At 55.8% G+C, this 20,000-nt stretch overlaps 2 protein-coding genes across 2 annotated transcripts; one reads left to right on the forward strand and one right to left on the reverse strand.

Annotated features, from left to right (window-relative positions):
• ENH_00051980 (hypothetical protein, conserved) lies at positions 1 to 507 on the reverse strand (the record flags this gene model as incomplete). Its single annotated transcript, XM_013581430.1, has 1 exon — positions 1 to 507. A coding segment is annotated over one exon (507 nt), but the record flags the coding sequence as incomplete, so codon positions are not given.
• Positions 508 to 8,232: 7,725 nt separating this feature from the next.
• Positions 8,233 to 17,536, forward strand: ENH_00051990 (Niemann-Pick type C1 disease protein/ patched like cholesterol transporter of the SecD family, 12 transmembrane domain, related, related; the record flags this gene model as incomplete). The annotated part of the gene is made up of 10 exons (XM_013581431.1): positions 8,233 to 9,589; positions 10,053 to 10,145; positions 10,442 to 12,695; positions 13,043 to 13,322; positions 13,801 to 13,944; positions 14,328 to 14,712; positions 14,992 to 15,257; positions 15,615 to 15,677; positions 16,284 to 16,815; positions 17,466 to 17,536. The coding sequence occupies 10 exons, from the start codon at positions 8,233 to 8,235 to the stop codon at positions 17,534 to 17,536; spliced, it is 5,445 nt and encodes a 1,814-aa protein (XP_013436885.1).
• Positions 17,537 to 20,000: the final 2,464 nt, after the last annotated feature.

Raw genomic sequence — 20,000 nt, forward strand, 5'->3', positions numbered from 1 at the left:
CCGGGCGCTCGAAGGCGGCGCGGGGCTGCTGCTGCTGTGGCTGCTGCTGCTGCTGTGGCTGCTGCTGCTCTGCGACACGCAGTCGCCGCATGACAGCGACACGCCCGCGCCTCCTGCTGCTGCTGCTGCTGCTGCTGCTGCTGCTGCTCCCTCTGCAGCCTCCGCCACTAACGCGGGGGAAGCTGCTGATGCTGCTTCAGGAGACGAAAAGAAGGGACCCACTGACAGGCTCCTCAGGAGACCTGGCTGCGGATGCTGCGGCTGCGGAGGCTGCGGCTGCGGCTGCTGCTGCTGCTGCTGCTGCTGCTGCTGCAGGGAGGTGTACCGCTGCAGCACCTCCTGCAGCTGCTGCAGCAAAGAGTAGTCCTCTGTACGGTGAGAAAGCAGAGAGTCCCCATCCTTCACTGCCGACGCGGTCGCTGCTGCTGCTTCGCGCGATGCAGCTGCTGCTGCTGTCGCCGCCTGAGGGGCCCCCGGCCCCCGAGCTGCGGGAAACCCTCGGGGCATCTGCTTCTGCTGCTGCTGCAGCCGCGTGCTGCAGCAGCGCATGCAGCTGCTGCGGTGAAAGCGCCGCAGCGGGCCTTTGCAGAAAAAGACAAAAGCCGAAAACCCGGAGAAGCTGCTGCTGAAGCCCCAAGGCCAAATGGAGCAGCATCAACAGACACTGAAAGGCCGCTTCGCCGCCGCTCGGAACTGTGCTGCAGAGCTGGCAGCTGCGGTGTCTGTACACCTGCGAAAACTGTGGGAGAAGACGCAAAAGGGGGCCCCCGGGCGACAGACACGAGGGGCCCCCCCGGGCTGCATGGGGTGGGGCAGGGCTACTGCAGCGCCCGGCTGGCTGGGCCCGCGCGCAGCTCTAGGCAGCCTTTTGCGTAGCAATAAAGAAAGAATTCATGAAATTTGAAGCCCGAGAAATGTATTAAGGGGGACTGTGCAGAGCCGCGGCCGCGGGACACCAGAAGGAGGGGTGGGGGTGCTTGCCCGAGCCCCGCTCAGTCCTGGCCGGCCCGAGGGGCCACAGCGGAAGCCGCAGCAGGATTATTAAGGCAGGGAAAACAAAAGAAACAACGAAACTGAAAAAAACAGAAAAAAGGACAACGAGACCAGCCTTAGAAGGAGGAGCTCAACACCCAAAGGACCGCCGGGAGGCTGGGGCCCCCCCTGCTGCCTTACTGAGATGGTTCGGTGTGGGGAGCCCAGGGGCAGGCCTTCTACCGCATATTACCGCTTAATTTAGCCATATTTCCTTTTTATTTTATGTTAAACATTTCTTTAGCGCAAAAAATCGAATTAAACGCCCCCAAAGGCCCAAGAAAGGCCTGCTGCCCCCCCAGGACAAGCACCCGGGACCCCTGCTGTGTGCCAGCCTGATCGCTGGCCTCGGGTTGGTCTCTCCCAACAAACGCCGCACAATAACTTTGTTTTACTCCGTTTCGCCGCAACAGTTTATATGAAGGACATTTAAATATACGGGAAAGGGAAACAGGGAAAGAAACGGTGCACCAGAGCTGTCTGCACGCCCAATCTCGCAGCAAAGACGCAGCAGCAGAGCCGCGCCGCGCCCAGGCGTGCAGCCTTCAGTGCTCACCGGGTGTATAGACACTCCAATACTGCATGAAAACCTTCAAAGCAGCTCTTTTGGCTCCGCGGTGTACGTACAGGTGGAGCCCAGGGGCGAAATTTTGCTTACGAGTTCCTTGCGGGGTCTTGTGCCTGAGTCGCCGCCGCTGCGGACTCGGGGGAACGCAAGATAAGGAACAACTGCTTTACTCTCCACGTCTTCTCCTATTTTTTGCCATTCTAGGTTCTATTTAAAGGCTCTACGAAGCAGTGCTGGGGCCCAGCTAAAGAATTAATAGGGTCTTCAACCCTGCGGGCGAGCCCGAAGGCTTTGGCCCGAAACCAGAGCCCGGGGCCCCCAGCCAATGCAGCCACGGCGGGGCACAGCAAAAAATGGCTAAGACATTTGGCGGGGCCCTGCAGCAAAGACAACTCGCGGACTTAGCCGCATTCTGGACATTAACGCAGAGAGAGTTCTAGGCCTCAATCACTGAAAGTGCCCGCTGTTTAGACTTTCAGCGTCGCGGGAGAGTCTTCCTGCAGCAAAAGTCTTCGCAGCCGAGCAGCAGGGGCCACTATGAGCCCCCAGTAGCCTTTCAGGAGCAAGTCCGCTAATAGTGCCCCGTTAGGTCTCAGAGTTGCAAGTGGAATTGGCAGCAGCTTGTGCAGCGAGTCTCCTTTAATGAATAAATGCCGGGTGATTTGCTTGAAGTCCAGCCTCAGTCTCGTGTTCGGCGGGCCAGACACGAGAAATAAGTTGTTTCCTTCCAAAACATTGAATTACGGGTGAATACGATACAGGCGAGGGAGCCTGTGAGTTGGGCAAAAGTAAAATAAGACAGACTCTAGAGCACTGACGGGGAATCCTTTGAGAAGAAACACTCGAGGCCCCCTCTGAAGTGGTGTGGGCAATGCTGTCCCGCTCTTGGCCCTCTGCGATGAGGCCCATTGTGCTATGTGGCATTTTCATGGACATAAACGCAGAGGCACTGCAGGCAGCGAGACTTTTCTTAGATAGTGGCTTTCCCCAGGCACAAGGCTTGTATTACACTGTGATTCTTTGGCCCTTTTTGAAGGGTACACTTGCTCTCATCGGTGTCTCAATTTACAAAAAATTAACAATGTTTTGCTTTGCCATTGTACCTCGCTCGTGCAGCTGGTGCGCCTGCAAACAGTGGTACTAAAAGGTTTCATGAGAAGAGTTCGCACAAAGAAAACATGCATGGCCATTTTGGGGGGCTCAGCCTTTTCCATTCATGATAGGCACATCTGCACAGGTTAGCAGAAGAGAAGGAACACTAATTGGACTGGTTGCTCTCCCCTGCAAACGTGCTGATTCCTAGCGGCTGCATTCACCACCTTTCTATCCACCCAATATCCTTGGCGACCTAGGATTGCAGCAGAGGAGGATAATGCTGAGCATAAGCTTTAGTAGAAAGAACAAGCGCATTTCAACTGGTATCTGTGCTGGCCTTGCCACGGCCGATGACCTTTGTGAAGTGAAAATTGGCGTCGAGGTCGTGAGACACATGAAGGCCTTGCCTAGCTGAGCAAACTCCAATCAAGCCAGATCTAGCCACAAGCTGCGCTCATTCCTCAAAGGACTGGTTGCCCCAAAGAACCTTGCCCTTTGCTGACTAGCTCGTTCAGGAATCAGATGCCACGTAGCTTACTGGGTGGGAAAGGAGGGCTGCCCACTAGACTGTTTACACTATCTCAATTCAGCAAGACAGGATTGCTTTTGAAGATGCAGTGGCTCACGCATTTTCGTTGCAAGGAAAGATGCGCTTGCCGTGCTAGAGAGCAGCTGCTTTGCTACGCAGCTATCCCTATACTTGTGTAGCTGCGTTTCATTTAATATAGCCCAGTAGCTCGCGGATTTCTCTGAAGTGTTACGCCATTTTCGCTAAGACGAAAGTGCAAATATATATCAACTGATGACAGCGTAGACACGCAGGGGTCGTCGAGCAAAGAATCGATTGCACTAAGGCTCTGCTGTGAATATCAGGCTTTAGCGTAAGTGCATTCACACAGTACGAAAGGATGTAAATTCTGAACATGGCTGTAAAAGTTTGTTTACTTGCTTTAGTGCACGCTTAGCTAGACGCGAATTTTTTGAATTTTTCGGCGCCACTTCTCAAAAGTGCCAATGTTGGCAGCCACCTTCGCATACCGGGTTGATGGGCCTCGGTAGTCCTTCTGCCTTCTCAATTCCTTTGGTGGCGTTTCAGCAGTTCTTTTCCGCTATGCTTCTGGAGGTTTTCCCTCCCTTTCTCTAGCCGTGCCAACTGAGCTGACGCTCACTATAATAATGTAGGCCACGACGGCATTTTCAGATATAGCATGCAATGCTTTTATCCCTTTTCGAGCTTTGGCAGGCTCGTTCTTCAAGAAGGATTCACAACTCTGCGTACAAGCTTTCGCCCGGAGCTGTTCTCTCTAGCACTGCACCAAGGGCCTCTTTGGGAAGTGGGGCTTATAGGGTTACGCAACAGTCTAAGATATTGGGAACGAACTAGTCTAGGGCGAATGTTAAGCGCCCGAAAAGTAATACAGCCAGCATTCCGACGGATAAGGCAGAGGAAGGGCTTTTGTTTTAGAGCTCTTCATCAAGGACTTGAAATGGGCCAGCATTAAGATCCGAAACGCGATTGAGAGGATGGCTTTCTTTGTGCCTATCCACATCTGTTGCTTGGCTCTCCCGCGCACACAGGACAGCAGTTTCAGCGAAAGCGATTGAATTAGTACAAGTACTTCTAACCCTAGGAGCCATTTGAAATTTACGCTTTGAACGCATTGCTTCTTGTACTAAGCAGTTGTGTAGCTTGGCTTGCGGCGATTCGCAGGGCCTGGCCAACAGATGGAACTTCTTTATGTTGAGGCCACTTCAAAGCTTCACCACTGAAATTGCAAAAGCAAAACGAAAAGAATGCTTGCAGAGTTCCTGCTGCAGCGGGGACCTCCCAATGAGGCTCGCATGCGAGTCCGCTGCTGGAGTGTCTACGGGGGCCGCCAAGCGGGTGTAGCCAGCGCTGCTCTGCTCAGCTTTTGAATATTATTGCTCGTTGGCAACACAAGCGCATTATTCTTTCTCACCAGCAAAGACATCGAAGTGTGCAATAAAAGAGATGAAGTAAAGGCATTAAACTGTGCAATAAATAAGGTGATGCACAGTTCGTGCCCAGCTCTTGGCTCAAGAAATATTTCTTCGCTGCCTCTTTTGGTGTACGTATAACTCGCAGCAGAATCAATGATGCTGTCAGTCCCAACACCTGGCCTGAATGCAAATAACCGTAAAGCTGGTCTGTTGCAAAAACCAATTTTGGTTATCTGAGGCAATTTTATTTGCGGTTTAATCTGTACTGCTCCACAACCTCTCAATGCAATTCCTGATTAACACTATGGTCCTGCACGTAGCAGCGGGCTCCTGCATAAATCCCTGATGATATTCTCGGCTAGCTGACCACCTGAAACAAGCACGCCGTCTAGCTTAGCACTCAGTGCATTGTTCTTAGAGTGTCCTTCTGCTACGACACAAATCACAGAGGCCGCTCCAGATTTTACTCTTCGAACTCTCGAGCCACAGAGGAACCATCTGAGGCAAGCCGGTGGCTGCCTGGGCGTATTTCACGTACTGACCCATTGGCGTGTGAGCTCTACCAGCTGGCCTGAGTCAGTTTTGTTGCCTGCGATACGTTTTAGAGCACTCTCTTTATACAGACTGGCAACAAAGGCTACACACTAGCCAGCAGAGCCCCGTGATGATGAATGAATTTGCACTGAAGGTCTAATTGATCAGATATGCCTACAGGCTATCATTCGCCCCACAGCGCCAAGCCTACTTCGACAGAGTTGGCGCCTGTAACGGACAAGTTCGCTAGATGCCACAACTCCTTTTTCCCAAAAGTCTCTTCGGGTAAACATCCCGTGTTGTAGTCACGCCCAATCGCTGCTCTTGACGCTTTTTCATTGCCGCATGCAGAGCTTGGCACGCCGCTACGGAGATGTGGGCCAGCCGCCAGGCCGGCTGCCACTGGGCTTCCGCTCTATTCCCGTTTTAAGAACGTCATGAAGTACAGTGCACTTGACGCGTGACGGAAAAACGGGAGAGGCACTCACAAGTTAGATGGGCTCATCCCACTGCATGAGCGCCGCTCCACCATTTTCTTGTTCAGGGATACACTCGCCACTATCCCAGTATAACACCATTAGAGCAGTTTTGGCCTACGTAATGTCTCCTAACAGTGATTATTTCGGCCCTTAAGAGCCACGATAGCGAGGTGCAAGCTGGAAGCTATTAACTGTAGGCTTTCAACGCTTTTCTACTCACGCCTCCTTAGGAGCTGTTCTCAGGGCTATATATATATATACTGCAAGAAGGGAAATAATATGCATATATCGTAGCGGCTTTCTACATGGGCCCGAAGGTCGTGGCTGAAAGGCTTAAAAGCAAGGACCCCCACCTGGTCCTTTATACGGCGTCCGCAGAGCAGCAGCGCTTGACCCATACGCAATATAAATACTAAAATGAATGAAGATTATACACAAAGAAAACAGATCTTCGGACCCGGGATATTTATCACCAATTTTATTCAGCGCGGGAATCTTTTCGGTGCAATAAGTGCCTCAAGGAGTTCCTCTGTCAACAGCAACTGACAGCGATGTGAAAAATAATTTAGTCACCCTGTTTTCCCAAAAGTCGTCTTTAAACTCGATTAAATACTGGAGGTCTGTCCAATTTGCCAGTGAGGAATGCTGCAGCAATTTTCGCACGGAAAAGCTTCGCCGGTCGCGGGCACTTAGGGAAACGCAGAAAACTAGGAAGCATCAAGCTTATGAGCTCAAGCCTAAAAGGAAAAGAATATACTCTTTTTAAAAGCCAGTAAATTTAGGGCTGTTTCGGGCCGCATTTGGCCATTCTTGCTGCTCCAGTACAACGGAATATGGGTTATACGGCCAGAAGCCTTGCTGGCCAGTTAGCTATATGGGCTAACACAGTTATAACTATTCAAGAATAAAAGCAATGATATACCAGGAGTATATAGTACTCTACTGTGTCAACAAATGCCCCGGAAACAGTGTCTTAACCTTAGAGAGGCTAGGAAGCTACTAGCGCCGCCGTACAAGAGGCGCTAATAGTGCATTGAGGAAAAAACTTAGAAGGCCCGAAAGGCAATAATAGACCGATGTTTAGCAATTACTGTCTAAAAAAAGCGAAAATATGAAACAGTGTTCTTTGCTTTTCACTGGCCCCACGAACAGAGCACTGAAAGCTTCCTTCTTTCCTTCAGCGAGGGGATGCCTAGAAGTCAAAGGCTGCACAAAAAGCACTTTAATGATCTTTGCTGCGCACTCAGTTGCCATAAATGCTCAGAAAGAGGCAGAGCTACTGAGTCTCTTTGTGGCTTTGTCTCAACTCTGCTTCTGCTAGCCTAAGCAGCAGCGCCTTCCAACAAGGCAGCAGCAGCCTCGGACTGAATAGACCTTCTCAAGATCTTCTTCTTTTGGGATTTCTTGCTTTGGGACTCTAGCTGTGGCCTTGGCTCTACATGCACTACAGCTAACTGGCTCTGCTCCAGTGGAGTCTTTTGAAATTCACCAAATGGGGGACTTAGGCATATTTCTCTCTAAAGTAAAGACGGCTCTGTGGACCCACAAGGCCTCCTAATGCTCTTAATCGAGACATATTAAAGAAGTACCTATTATGCAAAGCAGCTCTTAGCAGCAGAGCAGCGGCTGGGCTGCAGCAGAGCAGCGGCTGGGCTGCAGCAGAGGAGCAGCTGGCTGCAGCAGAGAAGCAGCAGAGCAGCAGCAGAGCAGCAGCAGCACAACAACTGAGCAGCAGCAGAGGAACAGGGCTGCTTGAACTCGGTGTCTGTACGCTAAGAGACGCGCACGGCTCGACTACAGCAAGTGTGGAGGGCCTGGAGTGAGAGGAAATGATACAAACTAGAGTGGAAATGAAAGAAAAAGATAAAAAGAAGAATAATAACAAAGAATATGTTGTCACTGGAGGCAGCAGCAGTTACACCCGAGACACCCCTGCACGTCTGCAGGGCGAGAGGCTTGAAAGCCCCCGTTTTCCTAGACTTGGCAAGCACTTAACCACATGAGACAGCCTTTATAAAGCCATAAAAAATTAAAAAGTCAATTAAAAAGGATAAAAATTAGGAAATTCGTGGCGTGCTGCTGCTGCTGCTGCTGAGCCGCAGCAGAGTCGCAGCTGGCTGTCCGATGGTCGCCAGGGCCCCACAGGCGCAGCGAGACGCGGGGGGCCCCGTTTGTCGCAGCAGCTTCGTGTGTTTGTTTTGTCTTTTAGAAGAATTAAAAAAGGGTATTTGTGTCATTTGCGAAGAAGCTGCTGCGGCGGGCTTGCTGCTGGGGCGTACACACGGCTCGCTCGCCGCCAGCCGCGGCGGGAGAGTTTCCGCAGACCCCAAACCCTCGCCACAAACCCTAAACCCTAAACCCTTGACACTCCTTCCTGCGCCTAAACCCTTTTTGGAGGCCCCACACGGCACCAAAGCTTCTTTTCCCGGGCCAGCAGCAGCAAGAGCTCCCCCAAGTCTCACTTCGCCTCAGCGACAGAGCCAAGGGGGAAATGTCCGGGGCCCCCAGCCCCTGCATGCAAACCCTTTTGCCTTTTCTTTGCTGCAGCACACTTGAGGCCCCATGCCTTTCCCAGGGGGCCCCTCTTTGGGCCCCGTTGGGGGCCTCCAGGCCTCCCTCAGGGCTGAGGCGGCCCAGCCCCTGTGCACAGAAGCAGAGCAGCCGCAACTAGCAGCAGAAGCAGCAGCAGCAGCAGCAGCAGCAGCAGCAGACTTAAGCCCCCGCGGCCCGTGGAGCGTTCGCTCCCCGGCTCGACTGGGGGCTCGCGGCAGCCCCGTGGAGGCACGCTCTCCAGCAGCAGCAGCAGCAGCAGCAGCTGCTGCTGCTGAAAATGATGCAGCACGGGGGAGGCTGCTGCTGCCGCAGCAGGAAGGCCGCGGGGCAGGGGCGGGGGGCCGGCGGCTGCAGTGGTGCAGCTGCTGCAGGGCTTTGGGCCGTGCTGCTGCTGCTGCGTCTCGTGTGTCTGCTGCTTGCTGCTCGGCGTGCAGTGTACGTACACCGTGGGGCTCTTTGTCGCAGCCTTCTGCTGCTGCTTTGTCTTTGCTGCGGCGCCTCAGCTCGCGCTGCGCAAAGCGCATGTCTGCTGCTCCCCAGGCCTTTCTCAGGGCCTCCAGCTGGCTCGGCTGCTTGCTGCTGCTGCTGCTGCTGCTGAGCCTTTACCTCACTTTTGCTGCAGACCTCCCTCTTGCCTCGGGGCCCCAGGGGCCCCCCTTTATGGGCCCCTCTGCGGGCCGCGGCCCAGCGCCCCACGCGCACAGCAGCAGCAGCAGCAGCAGCAGCAGCAGCAGCAGCAGCGGGGATGGGTATTTGCATGGGCGAGCTGCGGGGCTGCAGGCCCACGCGGAAGCAGAAGAGGGGGGGGGCCCCTACTTGCTGCTGCAGCTGCCGCTGCTGTCGGGGGCCCCCCTGCTGCTGCCAACTCAGTCCCCTTTGCGGCAGCGGACAGAAGCTCTGGAGCAGCACTTTGGAAGGGAGCGCCAGATCACTTCGCTGCTGGTGGTCCGACGCCCAGCAGCAGCAGCAGCAGCAGCAGCAGCAGCAGCGGGGGCGCCAGCAGCAGCAGCGGCACCTGCAGCAGTGGCGCCTGCAGCAGCAGCAGCAGCAGCACTTGCAGCAACAGCGGCAGCAGTACCTGCAGCAGCAACCGCAGCACCTGCGGCGGCCGCCGCAGCAGCAGCAGCACCACCTGCAGCAGCAGCAGCAGCACCTGCAGCAGCAGCAGCAGCACCTGCAGCAGCAGCAGCAGCACCTGCAGCAGCACCTGCAGCAGCAGCAGCAGCAGCAGCAGCAGATGAGGGCCTGCTGCAGCAGCAAACGCTGGAGGAAGTGTGGCGGCTGACGAAGGCCGTCGAGGCCGTGGCTTACCGCGCGGCGAAGTGGCGGGATGTTTGCAAGTTCATGGACACGGACTTTTCGTTGGGTGCTTGAAGCAAATTGAATGAATTTAATTATTTAAATTAATTAAATTAATTAAATTAATTAAATCAAATAAATTAAATAAATTAAATTAATTAAATTAAAGTAATTAATTCTCATTTGAATCGATTCTGTGCGTCAAGATCCACAAAGTGACCCAAGCAGCAGCCCGTCATTCGCTCCCTTTGCTGCTTCCCCCTGCCGCCGTTGCTGCTGCTGCGAGGGCTCGCTGTCGGGGCCCTAGGGTTTAGGGTTTAGGTTTTAGGGTTTAGGGTTTGGGGTTCAGGGTTTGGGGTTTAGAGTTCATGGTTTAGGGTTCAGGGCACAGGGTTGAGGGTTACGGGTTCAGGCTTCACGGCGTAAGGCTGGGGGTTTGGGGCTAAGGGTTTGGGGTTTGGGGCTTAGGGTTTAAGGTTTAGGGTTTAGGGTTTAGGGTTTAGGCTTTAAGCTTTAGGGTTTGAGCGCAGGAGAGGTGTGCGTGGGCATGGGGCTCTTCGGCATTTACGAGGCCGCCCTGGGCCCCATAGACACTCGAGATGACTTTGTTGACGCGCTGGAAGGTCCGTTCCTGGAGGGTTTAGGGTTTAGGGTTTAGGGTTTAGGGTTTAGGGTTTAGGATTTAGGGTTTAGGGGGCCGGAAGTGGGACACGAAATGCCCAAGAGGGGAAAAAATTGGTAGAGACATGGAAAAGAAGGAAAGATAAACAGCAGGCGATATAATACGCACTTTATTTATTGTTGAGAAGTTTGAATTGAAGGAAAAAATAAATGATAATTTCTAACAAATATATGTCTGTAGGCGTGGCAGCAGCAGCAGCAGCAGCAGCAGCAGCAATTGTGTGTCTTCGGCCCTCAGGCCTGAGCACTGGCGGCGTGACTCTGCTGCACCTTGCTGCTGCCAATTTGCCAACTTCATTTTACTCGCCGCTGTCTCTGCGCTTGTCGCCCCCTGCGCCCGTGGAGGCCCTCCCCAGCAGCAGCAGCAGCAGCAGCAACAACAGCAGCAGCAGCAGCAGCAGCAGCAGCAGCAGCAGCAGCGGGGGCGCGAGCTCAGTCATGGATTTCCGCATTGCCCGCGCCGACGCGCTGCTGTTTGCCTATGAGGTGGACACCCGGCGGCTGCCGCAGCAGACACGGCGTGGCTGGGAGAGGGAAGTAGCAGCTTTCATTCGCCGATTCAAGCAGCAGCAGCAGAGGCGCAGGTTGCAGCAGCAGCAGCAGCAGCAGCAGGGGCTCCTGCAGCAGCAGCAGCAGCAGGGGCTCCTGCAGCAGCAGCAGCGCTCGCCGGAACCGGAAGGTCCGGCGGTTCCAGGTGGCTCGGAGGCACGGATCCCCGCGGCGGTTGCTGGGCCTTCTGCTGCTGCTGCGGCTGCTGCTGCTGCTGCCGGGCCTGCTGCTGCTGCTGCTGCACCGGCAGCAGCAGCAACGGACTGGGACGTGTGGGTCCACAACGAGTCCCTCGAAGCAGACGAGGCCTTCTCGCTTGTCAACGGAGAAGTTCATTTGCTGCTGCTGACTCTGCCGCTGCTGCTGCTGTACTTTGCGGTGTCTGTACACCTGGCGGCCCCGCCTTCGCCTGCCTTCCAGCTGCGCCAGAAGGCGCTGCTGCTGGGGGCGGTGGTGTGTCTTGCTGCATTTGCTGCTGCTGGCGGGCTGCTGCTGTGTCACTTGCTGCTGCGGGTAGCAGTGACCCCGCTGCTGCTGCTCGTGCTGCACTTGCTGCTGGGGCTCGCAGTGCACCAGGCTGCGCACACGCTGCGCTGCTTGGCAGCGGGGCTGAAGCGCGTCTCTGCAGCGCAGCAGCAGCAGCAGCAGCAGCAGCAGCAGAAGCTGCGGCCACACCGTACGGGCAGGCTGCTGCGCGAGTCGCTGCAGAGCCGCAGCAGCAGAGGCGTGGACGAGCCGGCGCTGCTGCTGGGCAGCAGCAGCCGACGCAGCAGCAGCAGCGGCGGCAGCGAGAGCAGCAGGACCAGCAGCAGCAGCGTGAGCGAAGCTGGCTGGGAGGTGCAGCAAACTTGGAGTCTGGTGGATGAGGCGGAGCGGCAGCAGCAGCAGCTCGAAGAAACCCTCGCGGGCTGCATCTGCAGCAGCAGCGTGACAACTGCTGCTGGGGTTTGCTGCCTCGTGGCAATGGGCACTTTCGACATTCCTGCTGTTTCCTCTTATTGCCATTCTGCTGCTTGTTGTCTTCTTTTTCTTCTTTTCTTTTATATTTGTTTCTTTTGTCCTTTTCTTTTAGTCATTTACAGTCCCCATTTGCTGCCGGTGGTGCCCCCCCGCTCGCCTCTGCAGCGCAGCAGCGGCAGTGCTGCTGCTGCTGCTGCAGCTCTGCCGTCACCAGCAGCACTGAATAGTGGTGCTGCTGCTGCTGCCGGCAAAGACCAAATGGACGCGAAACCCACGAAGGCGGAGGAGCTGCAGCAGCTGCTGCAGCAGCAGCAGCAGCTGCACCTGCAGCAGCGACAGCTCCAACACCCGGAGACGAATGCAGAGGGCCATTCGCGAGGCCCATATGCAGCAGCAGCAGCAGCAGCTGCTGCTGCTGCTGCTGCTGGAGATGGTGTGGCCTCGGACGATTTCCCTGCAGCTGAGTCCAGCCCTACGTTCGGCAGCAGCAGCGAATCAGGACAGCAGCAGCAGCAGGAGCTGCAGCTGAATGGCTCAATTAATTTTGCTCCCGGAGAGGATGTGCTGCGGCAGGAGGACTGCGTGGAGCTGCAGCTCGAGCAGCAGCCGCGGCAGAAGCAGCAGCAGCAGCAGCAGCAGCAGCAGCAGCAGCATTTCGAAGGCGAAATGCTCGTCTGGTCAGGTCCAGCGCATAACTCCGATTTGGCTCTGCGGGGCAGCAGCAGCCCCACGAGCAGCAGCAGCAGCACTATGGCAGCAGCATGGGCTTCCCCTGTTTCTTCGGTTGGCGCTGCAGCTTCTTCCTTCGCTGCAGAAGCAGCAACAGGGGCAGCAGCAGCAGCAGCAGCAGCAGCAGCAAGGAGGCAGAGCCAGCTGTGCGCAATGAGGTGTGCAGCAATTCGGGTGTCTCAGCAGCTCCGTCGCTCCCTAACCGAAATGCGGCAGTCCTTTTGGGGTCGATTGCTCTGCCACAAGACTTACAGGTTTGCTGCTGCTGCGCTTGCTGCTGCTGCTGCTCTTGCTGCTGCTGCTGCTGTCGCTGCTGCTGCTTCATTTGCTGCAGCTGTTGTGTCATTTCGTTACTCGGTGTGCTGTCACCGGCAGTGCTGTTTCTTTGGCTGTCGAAGCGTGCTGCTGACGCTGCAGTTGTTGCAGTTGCTGCTGTTGCAGCTGCTGTTGCAGCAGCAGCAGCAGCTGCTGCTGCTGCTGCTCAGTCTTCTCCAGCTGTTTTCACTGCTTCGCAGTCGACGCAGTTTGGCTCTGCGCAGCTGCAGCGGGCTTTCAGGAGGTGCTGTGTGTGGCGCTGCTGCTGCTGCTGCTGCTGCTGCAGGCTGCTGCTGCTGGGGATCCTGTGCGTGCTGTCTGTGAAGAGCTACAGCGAGCTGGTGCTGCTGCAGCCGGAGTTCGATCTGCTGCGCTACCTGCCGCCCGCCTCTTTGCTGCGGGGCTTCATTGGGGCAGTGCAGCAGCAGCAATCTTGGGGGGGAGCAGCACCTCTGCCGCTGCACCTGGTGCTGCGGCCTGAGGTGTCTGTACACCTGAACGAAGCAGCAACTCGGGACAGAGTCAACCATTTAGTAGACGACATTATGAGGCTTCCGGAGGCAACGGTGAGCACTGCCTTGCTGCAGCAGAAGCTGCTGCAGCAGCAGCAGCTGCGGCAGCCGCAGCAGCAGCTACAGCAGCCGCAGCGGCTGCAGCAGTCGCTGCAGCGGGGTTGTAGGGCTAGCAGCAACTGCAGCAGCAGCTGCAGCAGCAGCAGCTGCTGCTGAGGGCGCAAACAGCTCCGATAGCACGGAGTGCTGCGGCTGGCCTGAAAATGCCATGCGGCGCTGATGAGTTTGCTGCTGCTGTTGCCGTTGCTGCTGGTGTCAAACTTGCCTTTGTTGCTGCTGTGGTTGTTGCTGCTCGTGCAATTGCTGGTGCTGCTGCTGCTGGTGGTGCTGGAGGGGCCTCTGTTGCTGCTGCTGCTGCTGCCATTGTTGCTGAAGGCGCCTTTGCTGCTGCTTCTGCTCCTGGTGCCAACTCATTTGCTGCTGCTGCTGCTGCTGCTGCTGCTGCTGCTGCTGCTGTGACTGCTTTGCTCAGGGGCCATTGCTCTCTTGGGTGTCGGACATCGAGCTGCACACGAACGGAACTGCAACAAGTGAGAAGCAGCTTTTGTGTCTGCAGCAGCTGCAGCAGCTGCAGCAGCTGCAGCAGCTGCTGCAGCTGCAGCAGCAGTTTCCGTGGGTCTGCTGATGCTGCAGCCCTGCGAGCGCTGAAGCGCCACTGGGGGCTGCATTTTGCTGCAGTGGTTTTGTGTCTGCTGCTGCTGGGCTGCATTGGCTCTCTTTTCAGAATATATATACTTTATATATATATATATATATATATATATATATATATATATATATATATATATATATGTTTGCTTTATATATATATATATACATAAATATATATTAATATATATATATATATAGATATATATATAGATATATGGAGTAAGTGTATATGCTATACGTGGATTGGCCTTGCCGGTGCTGCGGCTGCTGCGTCTACGGCTGCTGCTGCTGCTGCTGCTGCTGGGGCTGCGCTGCGCTGTCGTCCAACTGGCGTGTCTGCTGCGTGAGCGCGTGTCTGTTTGTCTTGCTGCTGCCGCTGCCGCTGCCTCTGCTGCTGCTGCTGCTGCTGCTGCTGCTGCTTGGGGGGCCAAGGGGGCTGGAGGTGTGGGGCGGTTGGGTGTACGTACAGCTGGGCCGCTGCTGGCGCCGCCTGCAGCAGCTTGCCCTTCTGCTGCTGCTCGGCCTTTCCCGTGGCAGTCTGCTGAGGCTTTCGCGCTGCAGCTGCGGCGGTGGTGCAGCGACGGCCACGAGACCCTCTGCAGCAGCAGCAGCCTGCAGCAGGGCGACACTGCAGCAGAGGCGCAGCAAAAGGCCCCCTGGCTGCACAATGTCACCCCCACTCTTTACGACAGTTCTTTCATTAAGGCAAGAAGCTGCTGCTGTCCTCCGGGGTGTATGTACACCTGCTGCTCCCCACACCCGCAGCCACAGGCAGCTGCTCGTTTGCTGCTGTGGGGTGTCCGCAGCAGCAGCTGGCTGTACATCTGCTGCTGCGCAAACCCCACATGTCTTAAAGGCTTGCAGCCACAGAGAGCTGCCCCGCTGCTGCGGGGTGTATGTACACCTGCTGCTGCGTGCACTGACATGAGGGCGTCCCTGCGGGAGCCTCTGCTGCAACCGAGAAAGACAGGGGTTTAGAGCTCAAGCGTAGGGTTTAGGGTTTAGGGTTTAGGGTTTGGGGTAAGACAGCTGCGCCGCTTCTGCGTGCTTCTGCAGTTCTCTGGAGATGGCCGCCGCATTTTGACCTCCCGCATAACTATGTTCTTGCGGGTGGACCCCTTGAACAGCAGCAGCAGACGAAGCAGCAGCAGCAGCAGCAGCAGCAGCAGGCGCAGCAACGACGTCGTGCTGCAGCAGCTGCGGGCGCTGGAGCAAAAGCACTTCCCAGGGGGTGGGGTGTATCTACACGCGGCGTGGATGGAGGATGTGTACAGGCAGGTGGCGATTAAGTTTTCAAATTACAATTAAAATAAATTATAATTTAAATAAACAATTTAAAGTACAATTTACCGTTTAAATATCTATTTTTGATATCCACAGATGAGCGCGTTCACTTGCAGCAGCAGCAGCAGCAGGGAGAGGCAGCTGCTTGTTTTTTGGTTGCGTGGAGCTGCGGTGTCTGTACACCTGGGCTCTTGCGGATTTGTGGGGTGTTGCGGCTGCTGCAGAGACAGCTGGATCCTGCCTGCGGTGTATTCGCAAGTGCTGCTGGTTGCTGCCAGTCTTTTCCTGCTGCTGTCTTTCCTTTTGTCTCCCGTTGGTGCTGCAGTTGTTGCTGCGCTGCTGCTGCTGCAGGCCCTTTTCGTGGGCGGCCTCTTGAGCCTCTGCAGCATTCCTTTCGACGTCGTCACCCTCATGGTAAGCAGCTGACCCAGCTTCTCCTCACTCCACAGCTAGCTGTGGCTAGCTAGCTAGCTGTGGCTAGCTAGCTAGCTGTGGCTAGCTAGTTCTTGCTGACTAGCACCGGTTAGCTCGCTGTGGCTAGCTGGCCGTGGCTAGCTAGCCGTGGCTGGCTAGCTGTGCCTGGCAGGCTGTGGCTGGCTAGCTCTGGCTGGCTAGCTGGGGCTGGCTAGCTGTGGCTGGCTAGCTGTGGCTAGCTAGCTGGCGAGCTGCTGCCCACCAGTGGCGAGCGGGCTGTCGCGGGGCAAGAAGCTAGCCACTGGCCCAGCTAGCTAACTGGCTAGCTAGCTAGCTAGCTAGCTAGCTAGCTGCTGACCAGCTAGCTAGCTGACCCGGCAGATGCCCACCAGCTGGCGCCTGACCGTCCCCCAGCTCACCAGCTAGCTACCAGCTAGCCAGCTAGCCAGCTAGCCAGGAAGCCGCCAGCGAGCAAGATAGCCAGCTAGCGCCGAGCTATCCAGCCACAGCTAGCCAGCGAGGCAGCCAGCTAGCCAGCTAGCCACTTCGCAGCTAGCTGGTGGGGCCGTGAGGCGCTGAGGTGTACGTACACTGCGTGCGGCGTAGGCTCTGTTTGCGAGCGGCGCCTTGACGGTGGAGTACACAACTCTTGTGGTGTATGTACACCTGCGGGCGGCGCCGCTGTTTGCCTCTGCGCCGCTGCCCTCGCTCTCGCTGCTGTCCTCGCTGATGCAGCAGCACCAGCAGCAGCAGCAGCAGCTGCAGCAGCAGCAGCAGCAGCAGGAGCTGGCGTCTCCACTGAGCACAGGAACTGAGATCTACAGAGCAGCAAGAGGCCTCGGGGTTTCTCCGCGGCACTCGGGAGTTCCCGTGTCTTTGGCTGCGGCGCCTGCGTCCGCGCGCTGGCAGCAGCAGCAGCAGCAGCAGCAGCAGCAGCAGCAGCTGCAGCACGAGGCGTGCGCGAGCTGCGGCGAGCCCGCCGACTGCTGCGTCGTGCGCAGCAGCCCCACAGCAGCAACTGTGGAAGTGCTGCTGGCCGGACTTCACCGCCAAAAACATCAGGGGCCTCTTTTGGCCTTTTTGGCTTCTCGAGAAGCAGCTCCAGCCATTTGCACTTCGGCTGTCTCGACACTGCTAGGTGAGCGCTGCTGCGGGCTCTCGGGTGTACGTACACCCCAGCAGCAGCAGCCAAACACCCCACACTGCTGCAGCCAAACGCCCCACGCTGCTGCAGCTAAATGCCCCACGCTGCTGCAGCCAAACGCCCCACGCTGCTGCAGCTAAATGCCCCACGCTGCTGCAGCTAAATGCCCCACGCTGCTGCAGCTAAATGCCCCACGCTGCTGCAGCTAAATGCCCAACGCTGCTGCAGCTAAATGCCCCACGCTGCTGCAGCTAAATGCCCCACGCTGCTGCAGCTAAATGCCCCACGCTGCTGCTGCTAGACACCCCACACTCACCCCACACTGCTGCTGCTAGACACCCCACAGAGGTGCGCATACACCCCATTCAGCGGCAGCTTTGCGCCCCACAGAGCTGCACATACACCCCACACAGCTGCATGTACACCCCACGGGGGTGTACCTACACCCCACACACAGCTAGCTGCAGCTAGCTGCAGCTAGCTGCAGCTAGCTGCAGCCTGGGGGCCGCCAGCAGCACTGCAGACAAAGTTGAACGGCCCCTTTGCTGCTGCAGCTAGCTGCGCCCCACACGCGCTGAGGTGTACGTACACCTGGTTGTGAGCAGCACAGGGGGGCGCGGGAGCGCGGTGTACGTACACCGCAGCTCAGGCCGGCGTGGTGTGTGCGAGTGGTTTCTTCTGCAGGGACTTGTTTGCTCTTTTTCGCCAAGAGTGACGCATTTAGGGTTTTCTGTTTAGCTAATATGATCGTCGTTGCTGCTGCAGTTGTGGCTAGCTGCTGCTGCGCCCCGCTGCTTCTGGTGTACCTACAGCCCCTCATGCCGCAGCTCAAACCCCCCAAAGTGCCCTTCAGGGGTCTGCGGGGGCCCCCCTGCCCGCGCATGCACTCTCTAGACCCTAGGGGGGGCCCCCCGGGGGCCCCCGGGGACACCTGGGGGGCCCCCAGCGCGCAGGGGGCCCCCGGGGCCCCTGGGGCCCCTGGAGGGGGCCCCCCAGGTACCCTAAACTGTGCAGCAGACGAAGTTTATTCGAACCAAATTCATGTTTGACTGACAGAGGCGGGGGCTGGGGTGTACGTACACCCCAATTCGTCTGTTTTAATCCCGCACCAAGGTGTGCGCGCGTAGCCCAGCCGCAGCTGCTGCAGCTGCTGCAGTAGTAGCTGCAGCTGCTGCAGCAGCAGCTGCTGCAGCAGCAGCTGCAGCTGAGCTGCGGGCTGCACTGAAGTCACCGACCCAACTTCATTCGTTTCTGCGCCGCGGCAGCAGGCGGCCCCACTCGGGCTGCGAGGGCTCAGCAGCAGCTAGGGTTTAGGGTTTCAGGCAGCTAGGGTTTAGGGTTTGAAGCCGCTAGGGTTTGGGGTTTGAAGCCGCTAGGGTTTACGGTTAGCTGCTGCAGCTTGGCGCCGGCAGCTGCTGCTGCCTCTTGCTGCAGCGGCTTCACGGGCTTAGCCAGCCCTGGCTGGGCAGCTAGGGTTTAGGGTTTTGCTGCTAGGGTTTAGGGTTTAGCAGCTTCGCTGCAGCCGCTGGGGTTTGGGGCTCAGCTACAGCATGAGGTCTATGCCCTCGTGCTGCTTCTTTGCGCTGGCAGGCGCTGCAGCTGCAGCGCAGCAGCAAACAGGAAGCAGCGCAGCAGCAAAGCAGGCAGCAGCGCAGCAGCATTAGCAACAGCAGCTACCAGCAATACGCAGCAGCCGCAGCAGCTGCAGCGCAGCAGCAAACAGGTAGCAGCGCAGCAGCAAAGCAGGAAGCAGCGCAGCAGCATTAGCAACAGCAGCTGACAGCAATACGCAGCAGCCGCAGCAGTAACAACAACAACAGAAGCAGCAACGAAGATGGCAGCAACAACAACAGCAGCAACAACCGCAGCAGCAGCAACAGCAGCAGCAGCAACAGCAGCAACAGCAGCAGCAGCAGCAGCAGCAGCAGCGGGTATACCTGGCTGCGGCGGGTCGTCAAAGAAAAGCATATCTGGGTGAGACGACGTGGCCACTGGGAGCCCAAAGGGGGTTCCTTGCTGCTGCTGCTGCTGCGCCCAATAGTCCATTTTGCCGTTGCTGCTGCTGCTGCTGCTGGATTCCCCCGTGGTCGGCGGTGCAGCAGCAGCAGCAGCACGGCCAGCAGCAGAAACAGCAGCTGCTGCAGCTGGTGCTGCAGTTGCTGCCGGCGCTGCTGTGTCACCTGTCCAGGAGAGCCGCACGGCCTGCAGCAGCGAAACAGCAGCAGCAGCAGCAGCAGCAGCACCGCAACAGCAGCAGCAGCACAGCAGCAGCACAGTAGCAGCATGACCCCTCGACAAACGAAGCAAACAAGAAGCCAAAAGAGGCAAAAAAAAGCTCAAAAGAAGTTTCAAAGGAGATAAAAAAAGAAAAAATGAAAACTTAAAAGGAGTTTCAAAAGAACTTAAAAAGGAACTTGAAAGATTCTTAAAAGGAAAAAAAAAGAATTCAAAAGGAACTCAAAAGGAAGCAAAAAGGAACTAAAAATGAACTTAAAAGGAATATAAAATGAACTTAAAAGGAAGCAAAAAGGAACTTAAAATGAACTTAAAAGGAACATAAAATGAACTTAAAAGGAAGCAAAGAGGAACTCAAAATGAACTTAAAAGGAAAACAAGATGAACTCAAAAGGAGCTTAAAAGGAACATAAAATGAACTTAAAAGGAACATAAAATGAACTTAAAAGGAGCTTAAAAGACACTAACAGGGAGCTTAAAAAGAGGCAAAAAGGAACTTAAAAAGAGTCATAAAGGGAACTAAAAAGGAGCTTTAAAGGAACTAAAAAGCAGCTTCAAAAGGGGAAAAAAAAACAAAAAAAAGTAAAAAAAAAGACGAAAAGGAAATCAAAAGAGGGCCAAAAGAAGCGCCAAAGAAGGCAAAATCAAGCTCAAAAAGAAGCCAAAAGAAGCACTAAAACAGCTCAAAAAGAGGCCAAAAGAGGCACTAGAAGAATTCGAAAAAACGCCAAAAGGAGCACTAAAAGAGCTCAAAAAGATGCCAAAAGGAGCTCCAAAAGAGTTCAAAAAGGGCTCAAAAAGAGGCCAAAAAAAGGCCAAAAGAAGCGCCAAAAGAGTTCAAAAAGAGGCAAAAGAAAGACGAAAAAGAGGACAAAAAACGCCGAAAAAAACGCGAAAAGTGTCGAAAAACTGCGGGAAAAAGTGGAAAAAAGAAGCCAAAAGGA

The sequence above is a fragment of the Eimeria necatrix genome, genomic scaffold, assembly GCF_000499385.1.
Source record: "Eimeria necatrix Houghton genomic scaffold, Enh_scaff412, whole genome shotgun sequence".
NCBI lineage: Eukaryota > Apicomplexa > Conoidasida > Eucoccidiorida > Eimeriidae > Eimeria > Eimeria necatrix.